Below are 10,800 nucleotides of genomic sequence, written 5' to 3' on the forward strand. Positions count from 1 at the left end.
GAGTCCATAAGATACAAATGAGGTATAAAGGTTAACAAATGCATAGGAAAAATTATTATACAGGTTTAAGAAATAAATTTTAAACTTGGAAACAAACCCAGATAATGAAAATTCTTTAATATGCATGTATAAACACAATTCCTTAGATAAGGCAATCGTTTGAATTTGTCAAACATAGAACGTGATCATCTTACCTCTGCATGAAGACACACGGCATTAAGATAATAACCACATGTATTGACTGGGAAAAAAGGATTTATACTGATGTTTTAAAGAAACCTTTAAAATACTTTAACAAGTTTATAAGACATTTTTATATAATATATACTACTGTGCCTCAATTTTTGCAGCAATGTTAATGATGCAATGCGTTCAAAACGAAATACCGGTATCAGAGTTGAAACCTTAGACAATTTATATTGAGGGTTCTGTGATTTGTTATCGCATGCCTTTGTATATCACATGTCGGTCAATTATTTTCAAGTGTTGCACGAAAATCGTTTCGACGCTAGTGATAAAGAGTTTACTGGCAAATTAAATTTGTTGGTCACGTGATCAAAAGCGTTACACTTATGGCAGTTCAGAATCTTAAGTCTAGGCCAAGATAACAGTGGTGAAAGTAGGAGCATTTTTATTTCAGACAACTTCCGACAACTTAAAGAAAAACAACTTGCTCAGTTATTTGCATCACAGATATCTTTAAGATTATGATAAAGACAATTATAGTTTTCACTGATATACTAATAAGTCTTTAGCAGCGTCAGTCCAGTCAGTTTTTTTTTCATTTCGTTGACCTCTCCTCGTTTGATTTTTGCTCAGGTTTCACTCTTTTTTTCTTGTGTCGTTTACATAAAAGACAGATAAAAAGACTGCAAAGCCCCGCGAGTACCACCGCTCCGGCCGCCGCAATACCAGCTATCACCTCAACTAAAAAACAAAATAAACCGTATGAGGGGACGTCGAAGGACTACTATTAAATATTTTTACAAGAATGAAACATTGGCAGTTGACGTTTGAATATTGTAAACTTCCCCTCTCCTAAACTTTTGAAAGTTGTTTTCCCTTAGGACGCGAAACCCTGGCCCTGGTAGTCTGAGGAAGGAGATTATGCAATTGTAACTGGACGTTTATCCATACACTATGGACATTCTAATGGAATTATCGTCTAATTTTTTGGGTATGCTAAGGCATTTACGACGTATGATTGGACACGTTAGATAATTTAAATTTCGGGAGAAGATATTAATTAGAATGGTATAAGGTGTACTTTAAGATGGGGCACAACCTATATCTTCGCTGGTGTCTGTCTGTGGTTTTCAGGTATCAAATAGAATCGTTCAACTGAGAGTATACAAATATGTTTCTAAAACCCACAAGGATGTTAACCTACTATTATCTGTTTCACTCTAATCATAGAGAGTCCTATCGATGATATGAAATTTCTAAATGCCTGCGAAATATAATACAATTGCACAAATGTGTTAGAAAAAATAAACATATTGCCTATACTTTGTGCCCAGTGTTATCTTTTCTATGCAAATTTAATGTGTATTGGTAGAAGTTTGAAAAATTGTACTGTTTGTTGATACGTACTCAAGGACATATTAAGTGAAAACCATTTAATGTTTTTTTAATAGAATTTCCGGGTCATCAAAAGTATGTAATTTCATTGCCTGCATATTACGCAATGGTCTGATGCACTGTGACTTTGGCAGTATTTTGAAATTATTTGCATTGCATGTATGTTATTAAAACTCTCCATAAACTATAATAGTCTTACTGGGTAAGTCTTTACTTTTTCCATCGTCTTCTTTAGTTACATTGCCCACAGAATGAAGAGTCTTTCCTGAAAGTAAAAAATAAATGTCTTGAAAATATTCATGTAAGAATTATTTTGTATTATTGCTTTACTGACATAGGATTATTTAGTCTTAGCTTGACTGACATTAACAAACTTAATGCATGAAGATCTATGGTTTAGCAAGCCTTATAGTTTACCTCTTAGGAAAATAACAACGGCAATGATAGAGAAAGGTCTTTCTAAGCATATTTTTTCTATACATATAACACATACAGAAGGAGTATCTCGTTTATCTCAATTGCATTCTAGGCCATATCATTTTTATGACAATAAAACCTTAAGACATTGTCTAAGCAATCGTTGTTATGCATTGTCATTTTGAACACGAAACGATGTATATGTTGAGCAATGGCTTTTACATACATTTTCAATTATTTAACCTGAATAAAAAGCGATTGAAATATTAAGGATAGCCAAAAGCGTTCCTTCAGTTGGTCATGTCTGGGATTAAGGTCATAATTCATCAAAAGAGATAGAATCACACTAACTTTATTGATTTTCAGTCATTTTATTGCCACTAAATATCTTGCAATACATAGTTTTAATTCTAGGCTGATTTAAAACACAGAACGACAAAGTGTTGTATTGAGGCATGCCTTTATGTTTAATCATGAAAACTAATGCAACTATGTAACATTTGCTTTTATTTATTAAAATGTTACTAGGTTGGTTGTGTTTAGGTTGCAAAATGTAGCCCCTCTCCAATATTTCGATGGAGGAGGGTTACAATTCTTAACTTGACTACTGTATCATGCAGTTGTGGATAACAATTAACTTAATTCTGTAAAGTGTTTTGCTAACATGGCTCATCCTTATAAGGTCGGACACTAAACAAACAAAGAACAAACAAGACCTCGGAGATACTAAGTCGACACTTTCTTTGCTGTCCTACCCCTTTCCAACTTTAGTAGTTTCTTTTGGCTTGATTCTCTTACTGGGAAGCACCAAGCAAATTGAAACTTTGATAAGTAGTTAGGTACTATAAACAGAAAAAATCCACTGTCACCTCAAATGCGCTTTTTATAATTCTGCTTTTTTACCGAAAAGCCCAATGCGAAAGGTGAAGAGATAAAGAAACAATCATAATTTATAATTTGTTTGAAGGATGTCGCTGAAAAATATCAAATTAAGTTGGTCAAAGGCCTCACCACAATCTATTGGCCCAGGGTTCCTGAAGTTGTGTTTTTCCTTCCTTTGTGTTGGAAGGAAAACGCGTTAAGGTTAACGTTGGTGGTATATAAAAAATGTACAATATCAAATGTTTGAGTTTCTGATGCTATGTATTTTTCTAAGATCAAGTTTTCCAATAATCTGTCCGAATGTCCGACACTACCTGCTGCGCTACTGTTGTAAGCAGAGTTATGTTTGCATTTATATGAAGCAGAATTTATTTTAGAAAAATTCTACATGAGAAAAAGAAGACTTGTTATGGCCTTCAACTCGACATCCAGATATAGCGCCGACGTATTATCACTTAAAAAAACTTTCATGTGTCGACTCGATGTATCTCAGCTATTGAACTTGAAAAAAAATTACCAGAGAGTCTGATACATCTTCTCATATTTGGATATTTTACACGAAATGGAACTGTTAGCCTTAAAACAAAGCTTTATGATAAACGTGATGACTTCAACTTTTCTATCGTCACCCTTCCTTTTATTTTCAGCAATATAACCTTGTCATCTACATATAAGGCTCATGTCTTCTGAATTTTCAATAAGGAAGGTTATTCTCTATGTAGGAACAATTTCAAAAATGACACACGCTTTTTACAGACAAGTCGATGGCACTCTGAATAGCCCCCGGATTTTCTCGATTTCTCGATTATGACAAGGATCACACAGCAGGGGTCAGTAAGGCATGCTTAATCCTTCACGACCCTGAACCCATCTCTGGTGATTTTATAGGTCACTGATTTGCTATGCTCCCGAATTGTGTCTTTCAATGGACCTAGGAACATGATTACTTTTCGGTATTTATAAAATTTATTTTTGAAATGAAATCAATCTGGAAAGTTCACTTTCTAGGAAGATCTCAAAAGACAACCTATCGTACCCCTTATTAATGCACACACATTGAATACAATAATGATTCTAACCCTTCTCTGCTAAAGTTTTAGAATTCCAATACATGTAGGGATGAATTAAAAGTCTAGGATCTCTTAACATTCTAAAAAAATAATGAAACAAATTATTTTGAATTTTTGATCGAGAGTAAGCTTTAACAAGAGTACATAACTAGAAAATTGAAAAAATGACAATGTCCTCAAATCTGACGATTTTTTAGCATAGAATACTCGCTTACTTTTATAATAGAGTACCCGGTTACACGGATGGTTTTTTATAGACCTCTAACCACCCTTGCTTGTGGAATATATTCAACTTTCCCCCAACGTTTCGTAAATATTAAAAATAATAAGACAATTTATAAATCATATAAAATATAGCAATATAGGTAATAAGCTCCTTCAAGTTTCCATTTTTACCTGTTGTTAGAGGTCTCACACTATCGAAGTCGTCATCGGTCATGTTACAGTTTATTTTGCAATGTTTATAAACCTCTTGGTTGGTATCATTGTTTGTAGCTCTTGGACAACAAAGTGCTTTCTGTCTTTTCTCGTTACCCAGTGGACATTGTGCCGAACCCTTGCCATGTCCACCTGTGCATGGTGTCCAATTAGTCCAATACATCAAATCACATTCAGTATAATTTTTGCTATGATATGTACAGTATTTTGAAGAAACGTTATAAATTAAACTAAAAACCATCAATGTGCACAGCGCTGCAGTGACTTTTACATTACACATCTTTCGATGAATGTTTGTCAAAAAACATGAAAGATGATTTTCTTAAATAATGCTAAAAACACCCGCCCCTCTTGAGTTCTCTTTTTCGGTAAAAAATACCTGTCAATCAAATCAGGATTATCACAATCCACCCTTAGGCCATAGAATGGAATAATGCCATTCTGAAATGCACATGCACGTGTCTTTCAATGGAAGCAATAATTGAATTCTTTTACGGATATAAAATCCAGCAGTAATAACTTCAATGGTTTAGTCTGCATTCTATCACTTCAATATTTTGGCTTTCAGTATCGCAGAGACAAAATATCTTTTTATGATTGAATAAGATAAATTAGCCAATCCTTCAATAAAAAACAATCCTGAAATCAAAGGTATTCATATCAAATCTTTATAAATTGTTATTTACATTCATTGTTTATAAAGCTTGGAACTGAGCAAAATCTTGATATAAATAAAATGTTGATCACAGTGAACCTCAACGATCACATTTTCTCACATAAGCCTCAAACTTCACACCCTAGGTGTCTATTATCTTTATGCCAATGCAGGCTTTTTCAGCTGTTATCTTGATATAAATATTATCAATTTTTACTTATTTTGATGTTATAAAAAGATGCATGAATGGATGTATAGTAACAGAAAGCGCAGTTTATATTTCTGTCATGATAGTAAGACGACACAAAACAATTAAACAATGAAATATACCAGAACGATATTTGAGGCATACAAAACTGGTGAAAAAAAAGTAGAAAAAAGACAGTGAATAATCTCAAGAAATCAATAGACAATACAACACTTCGAGGGAAGAAAAACACATGGACATCCGGGGATTCTATAGATGGGATCAGGTGCCTAGGAGGAGTAATCAGCCCCTGTTTACCGATCACACCCGCCGTGAGCCAGGAGGTATGTATTGATTAAGTAGACCTAAAAATTCCTAAGGCAAAAGTTGCATCAAAATGAAGACCTATGAATTGGTGTGAAATATATTTCAGCCAAATTAAGATTAAATGGTGTTATTTGTTTATAAGGTCACTACAAAGACCATCAAATTTACGAAATGATGACTTTAAACAAAGTTGAAATTTTTGAAATATCACTTAATTTGTCAAAAAACATGTACCTGTAGCTCTCTCCTATTTTTCGAGGAAGGCTCTTATTCCTAATTTGATGTTTTGTATCCTACAGTTTTGGATAGTTATTCAAAATGTCTACAAAGTGTTAAACTAAAACGGTTCATTGAGAAAACGATAGGCAATTTGAACAATTAAACAAAGAGACATAGAAAACATTAGGGGTCTTTAGTCAATAGGTAAATTATATCTTCATGTATTCCTACTTTTTGAAAATCAGTTTTGAAAAGGTAAGATTTTCGATGGGAACAGGCAGAATTTCTGTTAACAAAATTTAATGATCAACTTTATAAACATAGAAGTACTGTATAAATATGCTTTTTTTTGTCTTTTATATACAAAATAAAGGTTAATCTAAAATGGAATGTAAATAGCATATTTGCTGAAACTATTTAAAGAAATTAACTATGAAAAATTATATTGCTATTTGCAAGTGTGAATAGGTGGAATTGAAAGTTGTTTTTTTTAAAAGTGGGAATAGGTAGAAGACACCTTCAATACGTTGCTATCCTACCCCTGCCCAACTTAGATCATTTTTTTTTTATCTTTCATGTACCAAGCAAATTTAAGCTTTCATAAGAAATTAGGTACTGTAAATAGAAAAAACAATCCACTGTTACCTCAAATGCATGTTTTACAATCTTTTTTTCACCGAGAGGCTTATTGTGAAAGATGAAGAGATAAGATTTATAATTTTCTCTAAAGAAGTTGCTGCATAATATCGATTGAAGTTGGTCAAGAGTGACACGGCAACCTGTTGGCCCTGGACCCCTAAAATTGTGTTTTTCATTACGTTGTGAATAAAGGTAATCACTTAAGTTGATAATCATATATAGAAAATCCAATAATAAGATGAGTTTTTATCTATGTAGTTTTTTAAAATAAAGTTTTCTAACAATCTCTACCTACTGCACTACTGTTATAAGCAGACTTATTTTTGCACTCATATGAAGCAGAATTTGTTTTAAAAACTTCTACGCTAGAAAAAGATAACACTTGTTGTGGCCTTCAACTCGACATTGAGATAAAGCGACTACGTATCATCAATAATCAAAAATTGCTTTCACATGTCTGTTTTATCCATTCATATTTAGATATTTTACTGCATGGAAAAAGACGTTACTGCTAACATAATACAACAACAAAGCTTTATGATAAACGCGAAGACCAAATTTTCTATCGTCACCTTTATAACGTAACGTAACCTTGTCACCTGCATATGAAGTTTATGTCTTCCGAAGATTCAATAAAGAATGACATGTTCTATGTACGAACAATTTGTAAAACGACACACGCTTTTTAAAGACAAGTCCACGAAATACTGAATTGCCCCAGAATCGAATGGACTTTAAAGAAAAAGTCTGTCGATCAAATAAGAGTTATCGTTATCCACCCATAATGCATAAAGTGAGTATCGGCATTCTGAAATGCACTTGCACGTGTTTTCTAATGGAAATAAGTATTGAATTCTTTCACGAAAACAATATCAAGCTTGAATTCTGTATTCTAACACTTTAAATACATGTAGTTTCATTATCGTAGAAACAAAATATATTTGCAAGATTTAATGATAGATAATTAGATAAACCAATTCTTCAACTTTTTAAAAGGACTTTCTAATATCATAGGAATTTATTTGATATCTTTATAAATTATCATTTACATTCATTATTTTTTGCTTGGAACTAAGCGAAATCTTGCAATGAATAAAATGTTAACATCGATTCATGCATTTTCTTATATAGGCCTAAAATGTACACTCTAGATGTTTAGTATGTTTATGTCATTGCTATGGCAAGCCCTTTTACTATTTATTCGTGTAATAAAAATTTTCTTTCAATAAGAGATATCTCTTTAGCATATAGAGATATCTCTTTAGCTTAAAGAGATATCCCTTTGACTAATAGAGATATCTTTATACCTTAGAGAGATATCTCTTTAAGCGAGAGAGATATCTCTTAAAGTTAGAGAGATATCTCTTCAACAAGGTTAACAGATATATCTTTCTTGGTTAGAGAGATATCTCTTTAGATTTTCAAAAAGAGATATCTTTCTCAGCTAAAGAGATATCTCTTTTAATGAAAGAGATATCTCTTTACCAGTGATCCTTAAATAAGAATAATTAATCATCCTTTCAAATGAAAGCGAAACAGGAAGTATATAAAGTTTCTGGAATAATTTGAATTCGCTGTTTTGAGAAAAAAGACTGAGCATAAAATATGTACTATGTAGACAACAATGCTATATAAATCTCTTGTTTGAAACAAGAAATAATAATGGCAACTTCGTTGATAAACATGCTAAAAGTTTAATATAAATTTATGAAAACGAAAGTAAGCATAAAATCTCAAATGCAATGGACCGAATTTTCTCAGCTTATGAAATAATCAACTATTATTAATTTGAAATCTAGACAACACTGAATTACTTGTCATGTTAATTAAAGCTATAATGTAGATATCATGAATATGCCGAATTTTCAATGTACTTTAATTAAATGTACTTCCGTAAATAAAAGTTTACTTCCGGTAAAGGGAGAATTAATTAAAATCGCAATTTGAATAAAAATAATGAAGAGAGATATCTCTTTGCAATAAAGAGATATCTCTTTTTGCTTGAGAGATATCTCTTAAAACACTTTTGAAAGATATCTTTTAAGATAAACTAAGAGAGATATCTCTTTTACTTTGAGAGATATCTCTTTAACTTGGAAAGATATCTCCCTAAGTAAAAGAGATATCTCTCTAGGTGAAAGAGATATCTCTTTAACGTTCAAAGATATCTCTTTTCACGAAAGAGATGTCTCTCTAAGTGAAAGAGATATCTCTCTTACGTTCAGATATATCTCTTTTCATGAAAGAGATATCTCTCTAAGTTTAAGAGATATCTCTTTCTGAGAGATATCTCTGTAATTTTAAGATAAATTTTATTTTTCGAATAAATAGCAAAAGGGCTTGCCATACATTGCAGCCTTTGCCAGCTGTAATTTTGATTAAAACAGTTTCAATCTGAACTAATTTCTTTGTGGTTTATAAAAATGATTTGTGAATGGATGTAAAATTACAGAAATTGATCTCTATGTAACATTTTTTACTGCCATATTATGTAGACGACATGAAAACAATATAAAGATGAAATAAACCAGAATACACTAAACCAAACTTCTAAGTGTTCACCTAACATTTTTTAAGTTTTAAAGAACAAATGCTTACAATAGATAATTTCTTTAATTCATGGTTAATGATGCATATTTCAGTTCAATGTTGCGTAAATTTCATGTAAGTCATTTCGTCAGAATTTTAGGCAAAGTTCCAAGGACACGGTGTAACATCAAAATGAAAATTCACTTCAAATAATCTCTATGGAGTTATACCACCACTTGCTCTAATTACTGCAAGATATCCTTTTCTCATAGATACCATGTACTCCTAAATAGGAAGTTGGCCCGTCTGCTGCCACACCTTCTGAATGGATCTTTCTAAACCGTTGAAATTGTGTGGAGGTGGGTTGACATTCCTTATAAAAATCTGAAATGTGTTCAATGGGATTCCGATCCGGGGATTTGGCAGTGCATCATCACACAGATGCCTTTTGGTCAATATTTCGGCCTTTAGCACATGTACCGCTTTAAGGATAATTCAGACTGTTTGAGATGATATTACTGTCACGAGCACCAATGTCTTATCAATTTCTCGCGATTGAAGTTATTGTTTTAATGTGCCCAAATTTGTTTCAGGACAGTGTAACAATATTTAGCCTGGTTGTGACGCGAAATCTTGGCCTCAGACGAAGATCCAGATCACTTCCGGTTTGGTTAATTTTTGTCCAAAGCTTTCAAATTGTGAAAAGTTGGCGATGAAAATGACGCACAACCATTAGAAAATTGTGTTTAAATGGTTTTTTAGAGGTTGTTAATTTTTAAATGTAATAAAAATGACAAATAAACACAAAAATATAAGTAAGTAAAACGTGGTGCTAGAATGATCCAGATATCGATATTCCAACGGCTCTCCCTCCTTTCTCAATTGTCATTTTGCCAATGTTTTATGTTTTTTAGTTAAACCAATTTCTAAAAATTGATAATGGTCACAAAAGATGCTGATTGCACAAAACACGTGCCACAAAGTATGGATTTATTGTTTTTAAGTTTCGTCACGGGACAATGGTTTTTATCAGTGATGATTGAATTTCTTTCAACAATCCTTGAGAATTAAGACTCATTCGTTGTAAGAATTCGAAAATATCATAACATTCTATCATGTAGTTTTTGAATAAATACATTTATTAGAGTGAACACTTAGAAGTTTTGTTAAGTGTATACCAGGCACAATACCGGTGTTGTAGAGTAGGGTTTTCCACAAAGCCCCCACCCCCACCCCCAGGATCTGTAGTATTTCCCTCGAGGGAAAATCTCACACTAGAGCCAAATTTCAAACGTTTCTTTCTCGGAGTGAAGCGTCTCCTCTTTTATCAGTATTTCAATGATATCGCCAATATTGCGGCAAAAACTTAACATGAAAGTTAGGTTTTATGAATGGAATTATGAGTGTTTCCGACTCTAGATTTGTCAAATTAAGCATGAAATTTTAAATATATATATCGCTATTTCAAATCATTGGATCTCAATCGAAAATTTAACTTCATGGGAAATTTCAAAATTCATTTAAACGCTCTCTTTGCTCAGCTGTGCATGTTTTCTCACCTAAATGATATAAGAGCATCATAAGTGATTTGATAATTTGTTAGCCCTCAAGACCAGTTAGGGTATTTGTTGGTAACAGAAGAAGAGCAAGAACAATAAAGACTCAGCCTGGTTTTGTTTTGAATGTTCAATATCTTGGCAAAAATGACCAAAAATGTGCAAGATTCACCACTTCTCCTTATAAACAGTTGTTGTATGTGTATATATCGAACAAATTCGCCATTACTTTAATTTAAAAAAAAAATGATTAACCAATAATGATGTAAACCCCACTTATACTTGGCATTTATGAATTAT

The 10,800-nt window shown here is 32.5% G+C and overlaps 1 protein-coding gene across 1 annotated transcript; it reads right to left on the reverse strand.

Moving 5' to 3' along the window:
* Window positions 1–680: 680 nt before the first annotated feature.
* LOC134253669 (uncharacterized) lies at window positions 681–4,627 on the reverse strand. Its single transcript, XM_062736247.1, has 3 exons — window positions 4,347–4,627; window positions 1,781–1,846; window positions 681–927 (listed from the first exon to the last, which is right to left on the reverse strand). Exons 1-3 carry the CDS (start codon window positions 4,549–4,551, stop codon window positions 782–784), a joined length of 417 nt encoding a protein of 138 aa, XP_062592231.1. The 5' UTR covers window positions 4,552–4,627; the 3' UTR covers window positions 681–781.
* Between the last annotated feature and the right edge of the window lie 6,173 nt (window positions 4,628–10,800).

The sequence above is a fragment of the Saccostrea cucullata genome, unplaced genomic scaffold (genome assembly GCF_032062105.1).
Source record: "Saccostrea cucullata isolate Sc308-1 unplaced genomic scaffold, CSIRO_AGI_Scuc_v1 ctg418, whole genome shotgun sequence".
Lineage (NCBI taxonomy): Eukaryota > Metazoa > Mollusca > Bivalvia > Ostreida > Ostreidae > Saccostrea > Saccostrea cuccullata.